Source organism: Podarcis gaigeae (assembly GCF_964106915.1).
Source record: "Podarcis gaigeae genome assembly, chromosome: 3".
Taxonomy (NCBI): Eukaryota; Metazoa; Chordata; class Lepidosauria; order Squamata; family Lacertidae; genus Podarcis; species Podarcis gaigeae.
In genome coordinates this window covers 99394005-99417400 of record NC_139680.1, presented here as the reverse complement: position 1 = coordinate 99417400, position 23396 = coordinate 99394005, and the positions used below count along the sequence as shown (strand labels likewise).

Sequence of the window (23396 nt, the reverse complement as noted above, 5' to 3'; positions counted from 1 at the left end):
TAGAGGAGGGAGAAAGGTTGTTTTCTGCTGCTCCAGAGAAGCGGACACAGAGCAATGGTTCCAAACTACAAGAAAGAAGATTCCACCTAAACATTAGGAAGAACTTCCTGACAGTAAGAGCTGTTTGACAGTGGAATTTGCTGCCAAGGAGTGTGGTGGAGTCTCCTTCTTTGGAGGTCTTTAAGCAGAGGCTTGACAACCATATGTCAGGAGTGCTCTGATGGTGTTTCCTGCTTGGCAGGGGGTTGGACTCGATGGCCCTTGTGGTCTCTTCCAACTCTATGATTCTATGATTCTATGATTCTATTCTATGATTCTTTTCAAGCATTCAGTTGAATCGGGGTGATTCTTGCAGAGTGCAGAGGGAATCAAACATTTGTGTAACAATGAAGCTTTATTGTACAGAGATATATTTACACGAGTGCCCAACAGTTGTATGCAGATACACACATTACCAGACTTTCCAAACTCTCATCTCTCACTTCCCACTACTACACTACAGTCTTGTACATTTCATTTTGCAGTGCTTTCTGTACATGGGGCTAAATCAGAAGTCGATACCTGTATATAAATTGTTACCCAGTCCCAAACAATCAGGCTACAAAGCAAAATGTGTAAATCCAGAGTCATTGCTCTAATGGTTTTGGAATCCCATCATCGGGTGCACTCAGAAGTACAACCAAGGTTTTTTGAAGAAGATATTTGCCCCCCCCCCAAACCCCAACCCCTCTTTCTGCATTTCCCAAATGGGTACAATACACTCCATGGCCTTTCTATTTTATTGAAAAATATACATTCACATTTGTAGGCATAAAAACAGGCAGTGGAGGACCCAACAAAGCAATTCGGGTAACTGAGAATTTGCAACACATTTCCTTATGTAATAATTATCTGCCGCAATTGATGTTTTTTTAAAATAAAAACAACCCAATACCAATTATAGTTATCATTTTATAGATTGGGACATAATGACAATTGTTGGAGCTGTCGTGCTCTAGACAGCCTTTTTAAACATCTTTTTGGGAGGAACTGTGATCAAGTTCAACCATAGTAGGAACTCATATCATGGAATACAAAAAGTATAGACATTGGGATATATTTAAAGTGTGTGGTTAATACTAGGACTGTACATCAGATCCAGAACTAAATCAGGTTGATTCAGTTTGCCTTGGAATTTGGCCAGATGAGGTTCATGCAGCCCTGGATCAGCCCAGGTCACATCAGGTCTAACCTGGAGCAATCCAGGTCTTTCAAAAGGGCTGGTGGTCTGGGAGGAAATTGGGTAAGGTCCCCGAATGAGTTGGGGGCACAGATCCAAGTCAGATCAGGGTGCACAGTTAGTATAGGGGATCTGGAATGAGTAATGAGAGACTCAGCTGCATCTCAGAGGATTGGTTCCTCCTCTGGCAGAATGGGTTTATAGACTACCGGTAGGACTCACAATGAAGCATTGTATATCCTGCAGTACAATGGTTCAGGGTTTCATGCCCACCAGCAAGGGCTCAAATCAGGACATTTCACTCCCTGTTCCACCAACCCCAAGTTATCCTCTTCTTTCTAGCTGTCAAACAGCATGTTCAATTTGATTGCTTGTTGCTGTTTTGCCCTTTAGTAGTTTTTTAAAGGGTGGGTTTTTTCTCTACTTCTGCAAATCTCAGATTCATCCAAGCATTCTGGCATCTCCCTCCTATTTCTCAGTGGTCATGTCCTGTGTTTGACATCAGAGGGGGTGATGGTGCTTGGCTATTCCTATGGAGTTTCTGGGATCGTCAACCGTAATAAGTCAGCACACACAGAATACATTTAAATCAGATACAACACACACACACTCCAAATCCCGGGAACACTAGTTGGTTGTTTTTTTTTTTGCGGAGCTGGAAATGGTAGCTTAGTGGTAGCTAAACTACAGTTCCCACGATTCTTTGCAGGATGGGTGTGTGCGTATGTGATATAAATGTTTGACGTGCCACGGCCTGAGTGTTGAGTGATTGTTGCATGCCTTTGTCCCTGTTTGACAATAATTATTTCTTCTGTTTATCAAAACTTGGACACCGTCATCCATCAAGAAAGGGCCTGCCTGTCTGAGCTACTCAAGGTTCTGTAACAATATCAATAAATAATGAGAGAGACAGATTTAATGTTACATTAAAGAAATAACTGTCAGCCTAGCGGTTGCTACTCATAAAAACCACCGCGTAAGAAGTACTGCTTCTTTCCAAGATTTGATAGAAAATCACTTTCAGAGATGGTTACTGAGGATTGTTGGTTACCTAATTCAGCCAACGTCAGTCTGCATTCAGAATCTTCTGTGTACATGTGTTCTTTCTTTACCTAAGATTCTCAGTACTTCTGAAAAACAACATGCCTCAATCAGGGCACCCCAAAATCAAGTTAAGACAATGTAACTTGGCATTTGTGCTTCAACAGATATATCTCCATGCTTGGGGTGGGATAGTGCAATATATCTGGAGCCTCAAAGGGCAGAACCAGAAGTATGCTATAGTATGAATGCATACAGTTGCATTCAGAGAGTTCATGTTATTGACGGAAGTTTATATGATGTCCCAGGGGAAGCAGCAATGGAAAGTTGATGGTGGGTTAACGGGTTGTCTGGTTCTGTATATTATCCATCTTCTGACTTTTTTGACATATTCTCCTTATATCCCGGTTGCCTTACTTCAAGGCATGGAAAAGTTCAAAACTGTGTTTTACTCTTTAATAAAACAAGATGCAGCCTTTAACTGTCCTCACTGTATAAAGACACAGAAAGAACCTTCTCCTGTCCAATTTCTGAAAATTCTTCTTTATAGGGTGATGCTTTCAAAATAGCAACAAAACAAATTTTTCACTGTTGCATCTTCAGCTGTGAATGATTGCTCAAATTCTCTTGAGTCTCTTTGTGAGTCAGAAGGGACTTCACCTTCCTCAGAATTAAAGTGCACGGGGTCCTACAAGCTCTTTTCAGCTGTGATCGAGTAAACTGCTTACGGCGTTTTCTGTATGGGGAGAAAAAGCAGAGAGATGCAGAGGTAAGCAATTTCTCAACAGGGATTTATATATTCTTTTTATTATAAATACAAACTAGTTATTAAGCCAATCAGAGAACTGAGGATCATTAATGGAGAAAAGGATGGAAGTCAACTAAGATTTACTCAGAGTAGATCCCTGGGAAATAAAATACATGACTACATTTGGTCCATTCATTCCAATAGATCTGTTCTGTGTAAAACTTAGCTGAATACCACCCCGGGTTTGGGAAACAAAAGAAATTCACCTGGTTAGAAATTGACTGACAATGCAATCCTATATATTTAGCCTGATCATAGAATCATAGAGTTGGAAGGGACCATGAGGATTATATAGTTCAGCCCCCTGCAATTCAGGAATCTTTTGCCCCTCATGGGGCTCAAACCCACAACCTTGAGATCAAGAGTCTCGTGCTCTACCAACTGAGCTATCCCTGAGAATGTTATTGGATCAGCATGGTTGCCACTTCATGGTTGCTTCAGCAGTATTTGAAATGACAAAACTGCACAGGAAGGGCAACTCAGGTGGAAAGTTGCTGTGAAAACTCCCCAAGTCATTTAAGCTTCCCACAGAATTTCACAATTCTATCCATTGCCAGAGCAGAGTGGGATGCAACCATGTGACTAATATGGATGACCTAATTCAGTGTTTCTCAACCTTGGGTCCCCAGCTATTGTTGGAGTACAGCTCTCATCATCCCTAGTTAGCAGGAGCAGTGGTTGGGGATGGTGGGAGTTGTAGGCCAATAACAGCTGGGGACCCAAGGATGAGAAACACTGGTAATTGACTAAAGGTCTAAGTGGAGTGGACTATCTCCATTTGCATGTTCCACTAGGCTGGTGCAAGAAAACTGAGATCATCACGGTGTTGTTGGGTTATAACCCCTATCATTTCTAATTACTGGCCACGCTTGCTGGGGCTGGGGAGAGGCGAAGTTCAACAACGTCTGAAGGCTTCTCTGCCTCTGTCCTAAGCACAAGGGTGTGATCAATATTGCAAAGTGGTTTGCACCTCTTGAAGGAGATATGGAACACAAAATCCAGAACAGGAGCACCACCACAGATTTGTTTTGATTTTAAATGAGCTGTGCTCAAAATGTGGCGGTCCTTAGTGAAATTTGTTAGCCTCAACTGCTGACTCCCTATAGCAGGCTTCCTCAACCTCCGCCCTCCAGCTGTTTTTGGCCTACAACTCCCATGATCCCTAGCTAACAGGACCAGTGGTCAGGGATGATGGGAACTGTAGTCTCAAAACATCTGGAGGGCCGAGGTTGAGGAAGCCTGCCCTATACAGTGGAAGCTCGGGTTGTGAATGTGATTCGTGTGGGAGGCACGTTCGCAACCTGCAGTGTTCGCAACCTGCAGCGCCGCGTCTGTGCACTCGCAGGTTGCAATTTGGTACGTTTGTGCATGTGGAAAGCACAATTTAGTGCTTCTGTGCACATGTGAGTGCCGAAACCCGGAAGCAACCCGTTCCAGTACTTTCAGGTTTGGCGCCATGCGCAACCTGAAATCGCATAACCTGAAGCGTCTGTAACCCGAGGTACCACTGTGGATTTAGCCAAATCCTGTTCCTCACAAGAATCTTAAGGGGGCCATCACAGAAGATAAGGGGTCAGGCCCCCTCTGCCCCTGCCCTATCTCAAACACTGCTCTTGACATTCCTAGCTGGGTACCAGGAACAAACTGACATAGTTGTCAGCAGCTACCAGGAACGGAAACCTGAGCCAGAGGATCATTTGCCATAGAAGTTATCACTCCAATCCAGCTAAGGAAATCCACTTGGGCGAAGTTTTGCATGCTTTGCAGTTGCTGGATGAGGAACCCTAGGTGTTGAGCACATTTAAATGCTCATCTGAATGCAGATGCCATCTATGGTCTCTGTGCATTGCTTTCAGTGGAATGCACATCTGAGTGCAGATTCAAATGTGCACACTATCCACATATAGCTGTATTAAATTGCATATAAACACCTTTGCTTCTAAGGGTGCTTTTTTAAAAATGAGCATTTTAGTCTTTAACATATTAGCTGGATTTCTGTGTCTGGATGAAGCAGCTAGGGATGTGAGACTTACTCCCAAAATAAGTGTGTACAGGATTGTGGGCTAACAGTGCAATCTTATATATATTGCACTGTTAGCCTACAATCCTGTACACACTTATATATGCAAAAGTATCACAGAGTTCAGTTAGGCTTCCCTCTGCATAAATGGGAATAAAGGTAAAGGTAAAGGTACCCTTGCCCGTACGGGCCAGTCGTGACCGACTCTGGGGTTGCGCGCCCATCTCGCTTAAGAGGCCGGGGGCCAGCGCTGTCCGAAGACACTTCTGGGTCACGTGGCCAGTGTGACGAAGCTGCTCTGGCGAGCCTGCACCAGCGCAGCACACAGGAACGCCATTTACCTTCCCACTATAAAGCAGTACCTATTTATCTACTTGCACTTAAGGGTGCTTTCAAACTGCTAGGTGGGCAGGAGCTGGGACCGAATGACGGGAGCTCACCCCGCCGCGGGGATTCGAACCGCCGACCATACGATCGGCAAGTCCTAGACACTGAGGTTTTACCCACAGCGCCACCCACTGGGAATATTGGTACATAAATGGGAATAAATGGCATAAATGGGAATATCTGAAATTGGTACAAAATTCTAACAGTAAATAATAAGTAAGCCTGTCTACACTGTCTACAGAAAGCAACAAGTTTTCTAGTGGCAGAATAAAATGTAGTTTGAAAAGAAAACGTTTTCACTTTAATGAAGGGAGTATAAAAGAAAAGTTCTACACACAAAATTCTGATTATAAATCAGTCAATATAGTATATGTTACAAGGCTGCAAATTTGTTATCATTTTCAGGACTAGTAGTTTGAGATGTTCAATATTTAAGGAGAAATAGCCTATCTATACCAGAGAGAGAGAGAGAACCAAATGTTTAAAATTCCATTCCCTTCTGCCTTCAAGCAGAACAGTTTTTCTCACGCAAATTTTAATAGCACATAAGTGGGGAATTATGTGAAAAAATAGGCTACATGAACAGATGAAAAATCCTCTTTTATTTATGAAACATTATCTTAATATTTATGAAACATTATCTTAATCTCCAGGTCCTTTCCGCCCTCCTTCCCTTACATCTCCTTAAGCATCTCACTTGAAATATTATGCTTTTCTGGAATTAATAACTTTACACATTTAGTTCATGTTATCTGAAGGAAGGGAGGATCAAAGATATTAAAAAAGAATAAAAGACAACACCTTGTCAAAGAAAGAAAGAACCACTATTTTTTCACTTCATAATTATTTAATTTGGATTGAATAATTTTCATTGAATTTTTAATTTATTCTATTCAGTCCAAATTAAATACAAATGGGGCCGTTTTGCATTATTTTATTTCTTAAAGGATTGCACAGCCTGAGTTGATATTCTCTGCTGTTCTTTTGTAAATAATTGTTTAATATGTATAAATGCAACACAGTGTTACCTGTTTCCACATTACAATAGCACCTCTGAATTGCAATCTTTAATGTTTTGCACCCCAAATGTGATCTAGTTTCTTTACGAGCCCAGGAAAAAAGGCATTCATTATTAAGGTGGAGTGCAGATCAATGCACTGTGAGTTAAGGGTTGCATGGACTTCTATTCCCTCTCTGCGTGCATCCTCCACACACCCCAAAATCTGTCCCAGAATATTGGGGAGAAACCTAGAACAGATTTGGAGGGCATGAGGAAAGAGGAGAGGAGGAGGAGTTCTGGTTACACAGAAGGAAGCCCTTGTGCTTCCATTATCCCTTGTGCTAATGGATAAAATCTTAGACTGAGTTCCTTTCCATAAATGAAGAGTATGCCTAGATATGACTAAAGAGATGAAGCAATGTATTGTGGCACATTGTTACAGGACCATCACACATAGTATGTTCTGCTTCATATTATTTTTTTTGTATATTTATTTTAAAAATATTTAAACATATTTATAAGCACACACAAAAATGGGGAAAAGTGAATAAAGCAGGAAGTAGATTGAGATCTGCTGGTAGTGGGTGATTTGCTGTAGATGGGCAAGCATTGCTCATAGGGCTGTGTATGGTCCCCTGATCAGATTCAGGGCACAATTCAGGTTTTAGATCAGTCCCAGAAAGGGATGATGCAGACCTGACCTGACACCCAGATCTGGATTATGATCCAGAAAAAACAACAACAACCCATCTTTGGAAATCTCGTTGAATTGCATTGGGAAACCAATATGGCTGTAAACTTCTTGCATTTTCTCATGAGCAACCTTCTGGAGGCCGCATACCAGCAGTGGGCGAGACCAGATGCAAAAATAGGTGGATCTATGGATGTGACCCTTACCTTTGTACAGTAGGTTGCATTCCTGAGATACACAACTCAAGAGGTTTCTGCACACATGCATGCACAGACACACAATGCATACAACAGCCCTGAACATCCAGTGCCACCAGTATCACTTTCCATGCCAAGCCATGCTATCAGCAGAGTATGGAAACAACAAGGGTCAGTTTTAGGGACAGTCAGCACTGAGTAGATCAGGATCTACTGCACTGACCTTATCAGTACTGTTTTTATTTTTTAAAATGGTGCCAGAACTAATCATGAACATCTCCTTTGTTCTCTTATAATGGCAACGGCACCCACCTGAGAGTTCTATTGAGTAGCAGCTGAAGAAAAGTCCTGGGCATTATCATGCTCCTTCTCACTATAAGGTTCTGGTAATTATCCCTTCTCACTATAAGGTTCTGGTAATTATCCCTATATCCATGAGAAATAGATCTTAGTGATTCTTAAAGAGATCTTCATTAATCACATAAAGGCACATACATTCTCTGCCTGATTTTTTCCCCTGCCTACTGCCTATTTTGCTCTGAGACTCTCAACACCTCCCTCGACTACTGGGTCCTGCTCAGGACAAACGTCTTAAATACAAACATATAATGACAGAATACAACAAAGGTGTTCACAGGAAACAGCTGTAAACATGGAAAATGGGAGTTGCATAGCCTTCCCTTACACTCAACACATTATTTGTTCATTGTTCGTTTGTTTGTTTTTTAAAAAAGCTTAAGAGAACCTGGTTGTAGCCTTTAATAGCAAGGGAGAGGATAAAGATGTAGCCCATTATCTCTCTCTCTCTCTCTATATATATATATACATACATACATATATATATAAACACAAAGGATGAGGAGGGAGGCAGCCATCTTTAAAGTTCAATTTCCTGTGGTTTTGTCACAGTGTGCCTTTTTCTAAAGCAAGAATTCTTTATGTTTGCTAAATGAATTCAATATGCCTAAAAAGAGATACCATCTCGCATTGTTATGAGAGACCACCTATTCTAACTGTGGTTGGCCCCCTTGGTTCTCTTGCAAACATGCCTGAGGAGTGAGGAGCAGAGGATCTGCCTTTGACATTCTAATGAAATGCTCCGTGGATGCGATTCATCACACCCACATCACAGTTTGATGCAGAGGTGCATTTGCCTGTGCATGAAGATGTGGTCCCACAGATGTCCCTGCTTTAAGATGCAGAAAGCTAATCTGCAAAAACAGACAAGCTACTTGCGCCACATCTCTTTGGCTCAGTGAGCCACATCTCACAACCTTCTGCAGTTGTGATTGCAGAAACACACACCTATATACCTGCCCCACAGAGAGGACTTCTTCATTCCCCTTTTGTAGCGCAAGTTCCCACATGCATAAACTAGGACAGATAAATTTGTTTCCCACAATGGGCCTACCACACAGGTGAAAGGGTTTCAGTGTCTAGGTGACTAACAAGATACTGTGTTGTATTTAGGAGTGCTTGAAGAATTCGATTTCTGCAAATTCCAACGCAAAATGACCTGAGCTGCTTCTCCCAGCCTAAGGTGCTGAGGATTTTGCATTTGCCTGAATTTTGAAACACAGTTCAAAAAAGACTAAAATGTGCTTACATTAAATTTAGAAATGCAAACACTAAGATAAAGCAGAAATAGGCATTGAAATACATTTATGAATTTTCATGTGGATTTTTAAAATAAAAATAAGGCAGTAATGGGATGGAATGGACTTATGAAAGAACTCATGTGACATTGACACAGACCAGAAATAAGTTGATCCTTCCAACCCAAATTGCATCGCTAGTCATCGACAGTTAACATCTTTACTCAAAAGTAAGACGGGCTGTATCCAGTGGAGTTTATTCCCAGTGTGCATAGGACTGCAGCCTAAAAATGCCAAAACTGAGCCCAAAAATGGCTGGTGCAAACCTTTACAGCTCTCTGTTTTGATGTAAATGCAGCACAGTGTTATCTCCAGAAATGTAAATCTATTTTTACTCTAGTACATCTCAATTGCAAGCCTTAACATTTTGCTTCCCACCCCTCTGCATGCTGTGTTGAGCTACATCATGTGAGAGAAAAGTGAGATATAGCAGATGTAACAGACCGGAGGAGGGGAGAGTCTTTCAGAGTGGTTACTACACATTTGTGCATACTGGGTTTTTCTAATTTGAAAAAGGACAGTGTTTTGATAGTGTGGAAGGGGACAGAATAATGGTGGGGTGTAAAAGCAATTCTGAATAGTTCATCCAAATTACTACTATGAGCAGTGACAATGAGTGGGGGAAGGCTTGTATCTCTTCTGTGAGAAGTTAGTTATAACAGTAAAAAAAAACACTTCTTAATGAAAGAGACCTGCTTAGGAATCTTCATATTACACTACTTATGGGAAGATCTTCATAAAGAAGATCTTTAAGATAAAGAAAAATGATATTTTTTTTCTATAGAGACACAGAAGTTAACAAAGTGTTATTCAGGACCATTTCTGACTTATATTTGACATGACAAAGATAGCCTGAGTTAAATTCACAGTATGATGCGCATGTAAGATAGATAGAGAGATAGATGTCAGATGATAGATAGATTAGATAGATGATGATGATAGATAGATAGATAGATAGATGATAGAAAGATGATAGATATAGATAGATGATAGATAGATAGATGATAGATGATAGATGATAGATGATAGATAGATAGATAGATGATAGATAGATGATAGATAGATAGATAGATAGATAGATAGATAGATAGATGATAGATAGATGATAGATAGATAGATAGATAGATAGATAGATAGATAGATAGAGATAGATAGATGATAGATGATAGATAGATGATAGATAGATAGATAGATAGATAGATAGATGATAGATGATAGATAGATAGATAGATAGATAGATAGATAGATAGATAGATAGATATAGATAGATGATAGATAGATAGATTAGAAATAATAATAATAATAATAATAATAATAATAATAATAATAATAATAATAATTTATTATTTATACCCCGCCCATCTGGCTGAGTTTCCCCAGCCACTCTGGGTGGCTTCCAATCAGTGTTAAAAACTGTACAGCATTACATATTAAAAACTTCCCTGAACAGGGCTGCCTTAAGATGTCTTCTGAATGTCAAGTAATTCTTTTTCTCTTTGACATCTGATGGGAGGGCGTTCCACAGGGCGGGCGCCACTACCGAGAAGGCCCTCTGTCTGGTTCCCTGTAGCCTCACTTCTCGCAATGAGGGAACTGCCAGAAGGCCCTCGGCGCTGGATCTCAGTGTCCGGGCTGAACGATAGGGGTGGAGACGCTCCTTCATGTATACAGGACTGAGGCCATTTAGGGCTTTAAAGGTCAGCACCAACACTTTGAATCATGCTCGGAAACGTACTGGGAGCCAGTGCAGATCTCTCAGAACCGGTGTTATGTGGTCCCGGCGGCCACTCCCAGTCACCAGTCTAGCTGCCGCATTCTGGATTAATTGCAGTTTCCGGGTCACCTTCAAAGGTAGCCCCACGTAGAGCGTGTTGCAGTAGTCCAAGCGTGAGATAACTAGAGCATGCACCACTCTGGCGAGACAGTCTGCGGGGAGGTAGGGTCTTAGCCTGCGTACCAGGTGGAGCTGGTAGACAGCTGCCCTGGACACAGAGTTAACCTGCGCCTCCATGGACAGCTGTGAGTCCAAAATGACTCCCAGGCTACGCACCTGGTCCTTCAGGGGCACAGGACCAGGCAATCCTCCACACCTGCCCGCCTCCTGTCCCCCAAAAACAGTACTTCTGTCTTGTCAGGATTCAACCTCAATCTGTTAGCCACCATCCAACCTCCAACCGCCTCCAGGCACTCACACAGGACCTTCACCGCATTCACTGGTTCTGATTTAAAGGAGAGGTAGACCTGGGTGTCATCTGTATACTGATGAACACCCAGTCCAAACCCCCTGATGATCTCTCCCAGCGGCTTCATATAGATATTAAAAAGCATGGGGGAGAGGACAGAACCCTGAGGCGCCCCACAAGTGAGAGCCCAGGGGTCTGAATACTCACCCCCCACCACCACTTTCTGGACACGGCCCAGGAGGAAGGAGCGGAACCACTGTATGACAGTGCCCCCAGCTCCCAGCCCCTCTAGACGGTCCAGAAGGATGTTATGGTTGATGGTGTCAAAGGCCGCTGAGAGATCCAGCAGAACTAGGAAACAGCTCTCACCTTTGTCCCTAGCCCGCCGGAGATCATCAACCAGCGCGACCAAGGCAGTTTCAGTCCCATGGTGAGGCCTGAATCCCGATTAGAAGGGATCCAAATGGTCCGTTTCCTCCAGGCGTGCTTGGAGTTGTTCAGCAACCACCCGCTCAATCACCTTGCCCAAGAATAGCAGATTTGAGACTGGGTGATAGTTGGCCAAATTGGCCGGGTCTAAAGATGTTTTTTTAAGAAGCGGTTTAATGACCGCCTCTTTCAGCGGGTCTGGGAAGGCTCCCTCACAGAGGGAAGCATTCACCACCCCGCAAAGCCCATCGCCCAGCCCTTCCCGGCTCGCCTTTATCAGCCAGGATGGGCAAGGATCAAGGAGACAGGGGGTCGGTTTCACTCGTCCAAGCAGCCTGTCCACATCCTCGGAGGTAACAGATTGGAATTGATCCCATATAACAGGACCAGACAGAACTCTAGCACTCTCCCGCCCTGGCCCTGCTCCCACGGTGGAGTCTACCTCCTTCTGAATCTGAGCGATTTTATCTGCAAAAAACTTTGCAAAAGCATTGCAGGAGATCTTGGGATCCCTACCAGGCCCCGGTGGTACAGGTGGTTCCAATAAACTGCGAACCACCTGAAAAAGTCTCCTGCTGCTGTTTTCTGCAGATGCAATGGAGGCGGCGAAGAAGGCCCTCTTCGCCGTCGCCATTGCCACTTGGTAGGCTCAACGTTGAGCTCTAACCCGTGTCCGGTCTGATTCAGAATGAGTTTTCCGCCACCGGCGCTCTAGCCGTCTCAACGATTGTTTCATCACCCTCAGCTCCGGGGAAAACCACGGGGCTGTCCGGGCTCCATGCAATCGGAGAGGGCGCTTCGGAGCCAGACAGTCAATAGCCCTGGTTAACTCCGCATTCCAGCATGCAACCAGGGAATCAGCTGAAAGGCCATCAACTTGGGATAAAGCATCCCCTACCACTCTCTGGAAGCCAATTGAATCCATTAAGTGGCGGGGGCGGACATTCCGAATCGGTCCCACCTCCCTGCGGAGGGGAAGGGTTGCGGAGAAGTCCAGTTGCACTAGGAAGTGATCTGACCATGGCACTTCTTTTGTTTCGCTTTTAGTTAATGTCAGATCACCAACATCCGTAGAGGTAAACACCAAGTCTAAGGCATGTCCGTGGCTATGAGTTGGGCCAGACTTATTCAGGGACAGCCCCATGGAAGCCATGCTTTCCACGAAGTCCCGAGCAGCCCCTTGTAAGGTCGTGTCGGCATGGATGTTAAAATCCCCCAGGACAACCAAGCTAGGTGTCTCCAGGAGCATATCTGCCACGACCTGAAGCAGCTCGGGCAGGGAATCCTTGGTGCAGCGGGGAGGTCGGTACACCAGTAGGAATCCTGTACTGCCCCTATTGCCCAACTTCCAGAACATGCACTCAGAAAACTGGGTCTTCCCAATAGGACGCCTGGTGCAGACTAATGACTTCCTAAAAATCACTGCAACCCCCCCTCCCCGCCTGGGTTGCTGTGCGTAAGAGAAACCTGGTGGGCAGGCAGCGGCAAGGACAGGCCCATCTGCTTCATCCAACCAGGTCTCTGTCACACATGCCAGGTCAAATCCTCCATCCACAATCAGGTCGTGAATGGCAGTGGTTTTATTAATCATTGACCTGGCATTGCACAGCAACACTTTCAGGTCATGTGGGTTTCCCTTGCTGATTACTGTATCCTTCTGGTCAGGACCAGACCTGGAGGCAGGGATAGTCCTCAAACAACGACTAAACCTGCCTCCTCGGTAATGACATGGTCTGGTCTTAGCATAACTCCTCCTCCTGCCTGTGATCACTGAGATCGGGTGTCCCAATACATCTCCCCCTGTGGAACCTGCCCCACCCAATCTATTGGCTGAGGCCCACTCCCAGGCAGCCATGACCCTTCCCCTTAAAAGGCAAAATACAAACTATATAATAATTTAACAGAATAATAATAATAATAAAACAAAACAGAACAAAACAAAACAAAACAAAACAAAGCAAGGAACAATAGTGCTGACTCAGTGCTTATCCCACCCCAAGCAAAAATAAAATAATGAAATAATATAATATTATAAAAAACAACAACAACCATTTAAAGTGCTGCAAATTAAAAGCGATTAAAACATTTAAAACTATTTTGTCCATTACTGCCGGTAGCTGCTCAGGCCTCTAAACTGCAAATTAAAAGCGATTAAAACATTTAAAACCATTTTGTCCATTACTGCCGGTAGCTGCTCAGGCCTCTAAACTGTAGTGGTAGTGCAGGCCCCGCCCCCTAGGCCGGATGGAGTTGGCAGGAGAGGGAGCGGTCCTCCCAACACTCACGCAAGCAGCAGCAGCAGCAGCCGTGTCCCGGAAACCTCAGGCCTCTTATGCTGTGGGTGTGAGTGCAGGCCCCACCCCCTAGGCCGGATGGAGTTGGCAGGAGAGGGAGCGGTCTTCCCAACACTCACGCAAGCAGCAGCAGCAGCAGCCGTGTCCCGGAGGCCTCTCTCAGGCCTCTTATGCTGTGGGTGTGAGTGCAGGCATGTAATACTAAGTTTTTGGAAACTTTCACCAAATTAATCACCTCCCACAGCCCGCTCAACCAATTCCCTTTCTTAGCTCTCTGCTGCCTTTTGCAATGTTTAGCAAACATCAATCTTGCTGCTGTTAGTAAGCAGAAGACTGGCTTCTGAATATTTATAGAAGGATTAGCTTTCCTATTATGAAATAAACATAATAATGAATTGGGAATAACTTGTAAGAGACTATGTTGATTATGTTAATTATCATTTTCCTGTACTGAATTGCCATTCTGCATTTTCACCACACACTTTCCTAAATAGACTCCCTAATCAGAACCACATTCCCTTGTGAACTGAATACCTTGGCCGCTAAAGAAAGGTTGCCCAAGAGACAGCTGAGGAACTCATCTTGATGTTCACAAGTCATCACATGCAAATCAGAAGCAGGTCAACAATGTGTTTGTTTGGCTTAATGAGTTTTAATAATTTCAAACAAAATGGCCAGAGCTTGCTCAGTTTGGGAACATTTGTTTTAAAATGTTTGTGATCTGTTTGAGACAGGGCTTAAGTGCAAATAATTAAATACTTGTATTTGAAATTACATTTGGGGGAAAATATTCATGACACTTGCATTCATCAGTATCAGAGGGACCGGGGATAATTTCACTTGCATTTTAATGAGAAACTACACAAAACAATATGGGGACCAAAACAAAATTATCCTTTGGAAGCCGCATTGCTCTGAATTTTGTGGTGCAGTTCTCCAGACAAGCAAAGTGCACAAAAATGCAAACATCAGTAAAAAATAACATACAAAATGCATTATATTTCCACAAATCTGCATATTAATCAAAACTGCATACTAAAATGTGTTCATTGTGAGAAGTCTGCCCTGCAACATGGATGAATTTTAATAAGGATTTGCTAAATCTTCTGCGAATTGTTGCAGAAATGTGGCAAACTGAATTTAAGGCTAGGAAATGTAGAAACTGGGAGAAATTGAACTGACAGTTCTGCATTATGATTGTAGAAAATCCTTATGGTAGTGCTTGAAAAAGATGGGGTTTTTTTTTAAGATGCTGCTCTTACACTAAATCAGGCTATTGGTCTATAAAGCTCAGTATTGCCTGATAGTATTGACTGATAGCAGCTCTTCAGGGTTCCAGACAAGGGTCTAGTCCAACTCTTCTTGGAGATGCCAGGAGCATTTTGCATGAAACCATGCATCCTACCACTAAGCTAGAGCCCCTTCCAACTCTAGAACATGTAAAGGTAAAGGGACCCCTGACCATTAGGTCCAGTCGTGACCAACTCTGGGGTTGCAGTGCTCATCTCACTTTATTGGCCGAGGGAGCCGGCGTACAGCTTCCGGGTCATGTGGCCAGCATGACTAAGCCACTTCTGGCGAACCAGAGCAGCGCACACATAGGCGCCGACTCCATGGGGCCTGAGGGGGCCCGAGCCCCCTCAAAAATTCGTTTGGGGGGGCTCCGCCCCCCCAATAATTTAAGAAAATTATTACCGTAAATTTCGCTCTATAACACGCAGATTTTTTCTCCTAAAAAGTAAGGGAAAATGTCTGTGCACGTTATTGAGCGAATGTGTGGTCCCTGGAGCCGGAGCGCAGGGGCAAAAATCAGGCAAAATTAAGATCGGGCGGTCGGGCAGAGGGAAGGTGGAAGCTGCTGCTTTCCTGCATTCTGCCTCAGGGTCTTACTGCCCACCCACTTCTGTTGCTGCGTTTGCTCAAACTCAACAAAGAGCAGGGAATCCCCTGCCCTCCTGGCAAGCAGAGGGTTAAGGAAAGGATCGAGTCCTTCCTTCTAATTCTTTCCTAGTCACACTGCGTGCAGGCTCCAGCCCACCACCTCCTCCTCTCCGTGCTCTAGGGACTCGCAGGTGGGAGAAAGAGAGAAGGGGCTGGCTTGGGGGGGGGGGACTTTTGCCTTCCTTTCCTCCCCCCCACCCCGTTAAACTCCTCCCCTGCATTCTTAGCCAGCTGCTTCTCCGCACACCCCTCTTGTGCTTCTTGTCCCTTCTGTGTTTTTCCTTCCCTCCCCATTTAAAACGTGGTGACAAAGCACGGATCCACATGGATCCTCAGGATTTTTGCATTGGGTCACCCCAAATTCACCATCAGATCACATTACATGTCCATGGCTACAGTCTGTACCAAAAAAATCATGCACCCACTGTTGCCTGGGGCTGCAATGGTGCAAAAACGTGGTTACAAAGCATGGATCCACAGGATCTTTGCACTGGGTCACCCCAAATTCACCATCAGATAACATAGCATGTCCATGGCTACAGCCTGCACCAAAACAATCACGCACCCACTGTGGCCTGGGGCCATAATGGTGCAAAAACGTGGTTACAAAGCACGGATCCACATGGATCCTCAGGATTTTTGCATTGGGTCACCCCAAATTCACCATCAGATCACATAGCATGTCCATGGCTACATCTTGCACCAAAAAAATCACGCACCCACTGTTGCCTTGGGTCACAGTGGTGCAAAAATGTGGTTACAAAGCACGGATCCACATGGATCCTCAGGATCTTTGCATTGGGTCACCCCAAATTCACCATCAGATCACATAGCATGTCCATGGCTACATCTTGCACCAAAAAAATCACGCACCCACTGTTGCCTAGGGTCACAGTGGTGCAAAAACGTGGTTACAAAGCATGGATCCACATGGATCCTCAGGATTTTTGCATTGGGCTACTCCAAACTCACTGTCAGATATTAAAAATCTTTATAAAATAGAGAATTAAATACATACAGAATGTTAATTTTTCAGTTTTGAAATATTAGTACTAGTTTAGTACTGTATTTCTATATTACTATAGTACTGTATTAGTTATTTTCAAATACTTAAATATTTTTAGGGTGTAAGACCCAATTAAAGCCCGTTATTTACATACAGTATTACAGTATTTACATACAGTATTAGGCATACTGTATTAACTTTATTAACTGTATTAAAGCATTAACCTTGAGATATTATTTTTATTTAATGAACCCTCAGCCTTATTCAAAGTAAGCTTAAATTAGCTATTTCACTTATTAATCAAAGTGCTGTTACTGTGCGACAGCAATATTTTATGTTTTATTCTTTTAATGATAGTTTAGGATTTATTTAAATATCATTTCAGTCTTTTCAGAGCTATATATTCACTGCTCTGTAATAGTCTATAAGCATAATTGTTACTGTAAATTAAATTAGCTTTTTACGAAAATACCGTGTGTGTTTATGTTTTGTTTCTTTTTTCAAAGCCAAAAAGTGTTTCAGGCTTGTCGAGTTTCCCGGAGTGTGGAGTTATAGAGAGTCGAGTTTTCGGGGTTCTAATGTTGATCATATGACTCTAAAATACTTTTAAAAAACTTTAAAACTCACTAATTTTCATCTAAAATTAAGAAAACTTCCCGGGGCAGGACCCCGGTATGGCCCCCCCCCAATATTTTTTATAAGTCGGCACCCCTGAGCGCACAGAAACGCTGTTTACCTTCCCGCCAGAGCGGTACCTATTTATCTACTTGCACTTTGATGTGCTTTCAAACTGCTAGGTTGGCAGGAACAGGGGCCAAGCAACGGAAGCTCACCCCGTCACGGGGATTCGAACCGCTGACCTTCTGAACGGCAAGTACTAGGCTCTGTGGTTTAACCCACAGCTAGAACATGTACAATTCTATAAAATTTAAGTTTTATTGAGATTGGTCTCAGAACTGTCTATTTAACACCAGCGTGACATGCTCTGATGATGGCTGTAGTACCATCAAGTCTGGAAAGAAGCCCACAATCTGGAGCAAATCCCATCAACATCTACTCAAGAAACTCTTTCCCCAGTGTCTCTTTGTTCAGAGCCTTATGGAGTGCCATAATCAGAGATTTCACATGACGGGGGTCAGGCAGTGGGGAAGTGGAAACTGCAAGGAAATGTCCTATGAGGCATGATTGGTCTCACTGCAAAGGCTCTCGCGGATGACAGTCTGAGTGGCTTACAATTTATGATATTCTAAAGCAAATGCCCCAAGGTGCTGCAGGAAAGCCAGAGCATCATGGCAAGAGGCTGTTGCATAAATGAGATGCTGCTTTGCCAGCATCAGGGAAGCTCATTTTCCCTCCCAATAATATTCTACAGACCCAGCATCAATATTTATGCAAGGAAACTACTCTCTGTAAACTATCAAGTATTTCTGGGAACTTCAAACCAGCTTCATTTTAAAATACTGGAGCACTGTTATTACTTGTGGCATCTGTGGCACAGAGCACCTGCATATGATAATTTTGGTAATCAATGAGGTGTAATGGTTAGACTGTCAAATCTCCCGCAGGCCAGCCACCAATTCTCAGAATAACCTACCTCAGAGGTTCTTGCTGTGATAACATGGAAGGAAGAACCACGCAATCAGCTTTGAGCTCCGTGGATATCAAACGTAAGAATTTTATAAAGCTACCTCCTGATTAGATTACTGTAATGCATCGTGATTAATTTACCGACTGAGCTTTTGCTTGGGACTGTCCGGAAACTGCAAAATACAGCATCAGAGCTTGTGGTTATCACTGCTGGAGGTCCTTCATGAAGTATTTGAAAACAATGCAAAGTAGATTTCATGAAAAAAATTATTTAATTTGCTTTTATTTTTTAAAAGTTAAAAATTGTATTGTTCAGCTATTTTATTCTCTGCTATATATATATGGCACACACACACACATATATATCACACACACATGCTAAAACAGACTATTGGTCTATCTAGTTCAGCACCATCAACACTGATTGGCAACAGCTCTGGAGATGATGCCAGGGACTGAACCTGGAACCTTTTGCATGCAAAGCTTGTGATTTAGCGCTGGACTATAGCCATTTAATGGGAGTAAAAAGGTACACAACACAGCACATAGTTAAACTATGTTATTTCTCACCAAAAGATATGGGGATGCCCACCGATAGTTTTATTAAAAGAGGATTAGACAAGGTGAAGAAGGCTATCAATGACTACTTTCCACAATGACTATTTATTACTTCTAGTATCCTCTGAATGGCAATTGCTGGGGAACGCCATCACTTGCTGCTGCACTCAGGTCCTGTTTCTTATTTTATTCTTAATCTAGCATCCAGATGGGAATTGTGCCAGGTCACTAGAGAGACACAATGGTCAGATTATGCCTCTCTCTCCCAACTTGACTTTATTTTCTTTACATGTGAAGCTGTGGGTAAGCTTTTTAGCGGACCTTGATTAAAAGTTGGCAGGGTCAACAGAGAAGCCGACTTTGAGGAGGCAGTTCATCCTGTGTATCCCATTGCTTAGGTATTTAGAAAAATGGATGCATGGGTCTATTAGCTATTTTAGTCCCAGTTTTCATTATCACCATTGCCTTCTGCACAGAGAAAGCACCTAAAATTATAAAAACCATGGAGGAACGGAAGAAGAAAAGCAAGTTCAGATACTGAAGTCAAAGAGACAGCGTAGAATTAAGATTTGCAGCTTCAATTTCTAACAGAAGAATCCAATAAGGGAGCAGGTACTTTTAAATTAAAATCATTACATATGTGCCATATTTTAATCTTGAATTTAAACACGGCAGTGTTCAAAGCTACTGGACTTTCTCTTGGTTCACTGTGACACTGTTTATTATCTAGCCTCTTGGTTCTTTATTATAGCTTAGTGTATATGTCTGAAGGGTTTCCCCTTCCTGATTTCTTGTACAGTGAAGTTTGCCTGGCTGCAAAACAAAGTAATTCTAATTCCTTCAAGTTGCACAAAATTGCAGACACAGCTTGGAAACTTTTTTTTCAAAATATTTTGCAGTGTTTCAAGCACTAAGTTAAGTCATCTGCGGTTTTCCACACCAGGTTAAGTAGCTGAACCTCTGTGACTAAGCAACTATATAGATATTGGTATAGATTATGAGACAATACCACAAAAGCCCTCCTGGATTGAACCTGGGACCTTCTAATATCAAACTGCACCAGTGCTCATTTCCCTGTGTTGCTGGCTCACCATAAGTTCTGGAGGCTCTCTGACCCTGTTAGACTAAAAATGTAGTTTCTGTAGTATTTGTTTCCTCCTCTTTGCCCCACAATTCTCTTTCCTGGTTGGAATCCCTTCTCTGCTGTTGGCTGCCTAGACTCTGATATAGCCCCAAATCCCAAACATGCCCTCATAATCAATCCCAAGAAATTCTCACCAACATCAGCATGTCATGAAAACCCTTAAGGCATCATGGCTTCTCAGTTTGTCATGTAGAGCCTTGAATTCCCATCTTTGTTAAGGTACGCTAACCAGAAATGACTCCACTTTGGGAGAAGCGGAAGGAAGAGAAAGTTGGTGACTGAGACTGCCTTCTCCTCCTCCACCGCCACCTCCACTGCTGCTGCTCCTGGGAGTCAGAGAAGGTAGGGTTGGGGGAAGAGGGAGGGAGCCAGGCAGACAGGCCAGCTGGCTGGTGTAGCAGCAGCAGTAGCAGAAACAGCAGGAGGAGGAAGGGAGAGGAAGGCGACAGGGACCCCGCCAACGTTGCTGTTCCCACCAAGGGAGGCTGCAACTGTCTGGCCTGGAGGGGAGCCCAGCTAGCCATTCAGCCAGTCATAATGAGTAAACAAACCAACCCCTGTGTTGCAAAATATGAGTCAGCAATACCAAAAGCAACACGATGGCCAGAAACAATAAGAATGTGAACCACTTTATGGAATAATTCAAAACATCAAAACAAACAAGCTAAAGTCTCTTTTCTGCTTACAAGTGTTGAACGAATTGGCTGATGAAGAATTCAGCGAAACAGTAGTTGTTATCCAGAAACACTGTTCAGCAGAGTTCAGAGTTGGACATCAGAATTGGACATTTGCTGATTATACAAAGCTTCACATCTTGCTCTGCGCCGGGTAAAGTCTGGCACCGTTATTCATTTAAAGACTTTCAGAGACTTTAGTTTGTTAGTTTTGTTGTTTTGAATTATTCCATAAAGTTGTTCACATTGTTATTGTTTCTGGCCATCGTGTTGCTTTTGATATTGCTGATCCAGCCAGTCATGCCAGATAAAAAACAGGAAGGAGGTCAGGCTTGAAGAGAAGGGGGCAGCTGGATGGGCAAGAACAGGCCCTGGGGGTGATGGGGAAAGATATAGCTGGCTGAGGGTTGTGGGGGACAAGGAGGTTATGGGGGTTGGGGTGGGTGCTGGAGCTAGATGGGCTTCAGAGGGTTGTCTGCATCATCAAAAACGTTAATAAAAAAATTAATGTGCAAAAGAAAGGGGGCAGCCGTGATGATGATGTAGAATACAATGTCCCTATTTTTACCTGAGGAATGTTGGGGGGTATGCTACTGAATTACTTAGCTGGGGAACCAGCCCTGTGAACATTTCATTGACTAAGAGTCAGGAGGCTTTGCAACCCAAAGAAAGGAACCCAGCCCAGTCTGGATGATACAGTTTGGAACAATGCAATCGTCTATATATGTCTACTTGGAAGTAAGCCCCACTGAGTTCAAAGGGGCCTGCTCCCATGCAAGTGGGTACAGGGTTGAATCATTAAGATCCTGAGCTGGAGCAATAGGAAAAGGTGTCAAAGCTGCTGTTTAAACTTCATAAACGCAAACCCACTGAATCTCTTATTTCTTGGGATAATTGCTAAAACACTTGCAATATCCTCCCTTTTTCCACTGGATCAATTAAAGAGAAGCAGAAGAGGATGAAGTGGTACTTAAGACCTATTTCCTCACCCCCACTTTCTAGAGGGTTCCAGATCTCTCAAATAAAAGCAGGAAAATTATTAGCACAAAGCAATATTACAGACCCGGGAAGCCAATTGTTTGGGGGTAAAAAGTACCTTGAGAATTACAAATGGTTTCTGCAGTGTGGTGAGACTACTGTGAGCCCTCTTAAGTGAATTACTAGCATCAAAAGGTAAAGCTGTGCAGACTTATAAAATGGAAGGTCATGTTGCTGTTTTAGTGAATATGCTCCCAGTGGAGTAGGCACTTACCGTGAGAAGGTTTCTAACTGCTTCCGCACTGAAATGAAACAAGCATTGAGTCATTCAAGAGTCGTTCTAGACACAAATATGCTTATTGGCCCACTGAAGGAAAGTCTTCAACAGGAATGGGGAACCTGTAACCTTCAAGGTGCTATTGGACTCCCATCTCATCAGCCCCAGCCAGCATGGCCAATGGGCAGGAATAATGGGAGGTACATTTCAACAACAACTAAAGGGCCACAGTTTCCATATTTGTTGGCCACTGGTCATGCTGAATGAACCTGATGGGAGTTGGAGTCCAACAGCATCTGGTTCCCCATCCCTGATCTACAGAAACAACTAGCTGATTTATACACTGCGCAGCCAATCATTTTCACATGTTGCTCAAATGGGAAAATGTTAAGAATGATGAATCTAGTAGTAGTATATTTAACATAGAAGAATGGTAAATGTTTCAATCCTAAACTCATTTGCTAGGGAGCCAAACCTAACACAGTGGGACTTACTTCAGAGCAAACATGAACAGTCTTGTACTGAAGGTTACTAAAGCAGGGGAAACATATATATACATATATATATATATATATAGAGAGAGAGAGAGAGAGAGAGAGTAAAGGTAAAGGGACCCCTGACCATTAGGCCCAGTCATGACCAACTCTGGAGTTGTGGCGCTCATCTAGCTCTATGGGCCGAAGGAGCTGGCGTTTGTCCACAGACAGCTTCCGGGTCATGTGGCCAGCATGACTAAGCTGCTTCTGGCGAACCAGAGCAGTGCACGGAAACGCCATTTACCTTCCCGCCGGAGCCGTTCCTATTTATCTACTTGCACTTTGACGTGCTTTCGAACTGCTAGGTTGGCAGGAGCAGGGACCGAGCAACGGGATATATATATATATATATAATCTGAATCCCACTTTTTCCAGCACATGAGCTGTTCAATGCTTTTTAACAATGATCATGAAATATTCTGCATGGTCTTAACAACTTATGAACACCAGCTATGGTTTTGTAGACCCTGAGAGGAATCTTCAGCAGAGCTGGGGTCAAACTGTTCATCTGGACAAGAGGCAAATGACTAACTTTTATTTGTTTGTCCTTGTTTGCATTCTGTACACATAAGTCCATTCTCCCTGTTCCAGAGCACTTAAATTTTCACCAAAATATATGTAAAGATGTCCTTTAAATGACAGTCACTGGATTTCACTGCTCTGTAGCTATGCTCTTATTGCCTTTTCCCTAAAGCTCTGAAAGGTGGGTAACTATTCTGCCTCGTGTGTGTGTGTGTGTGTGTGTGTGTGTGTGTGTGTGTGTGTGTGTCT

At 43.3% G+C, this 23396-nt stretch overlaps 1 protein-coding gene across 4 annotated transcripts in view; it reads right to left on the bottom strand.

Moving 5' to 3' along the window:
- Positions 1-375: 375 nt before the first annotated feature.
- Positions 376-23396, bottom strand: part of MTA3 (metastasis associated 1 family member 3) — a 126165-nt gene continuing 103144 nt past the window's right edge. The window contains exons 18-19 of one of the 4 annotated variants that reach the window (XM_083733365.1): positions 22087-22114; positions 376-2996 (exon numbers count right to left, since the gene is read on the bottom strand). In XM_083733365.1, coding sequence (XP_083589491.1) covers positions 22100-22114 — 15 coding nt within the window. In that variant the 3' untranslated portion in view covers positions 376-2996; positions 22087-22099. The remainder of the gene's footprint in view (positions 2997-22086; positions 22115-23396) is intronic. The other 3 variants (XM_083733364.1, XM_083733368.1, XM_083733367.1) reach the window with 3 other exon arrangements.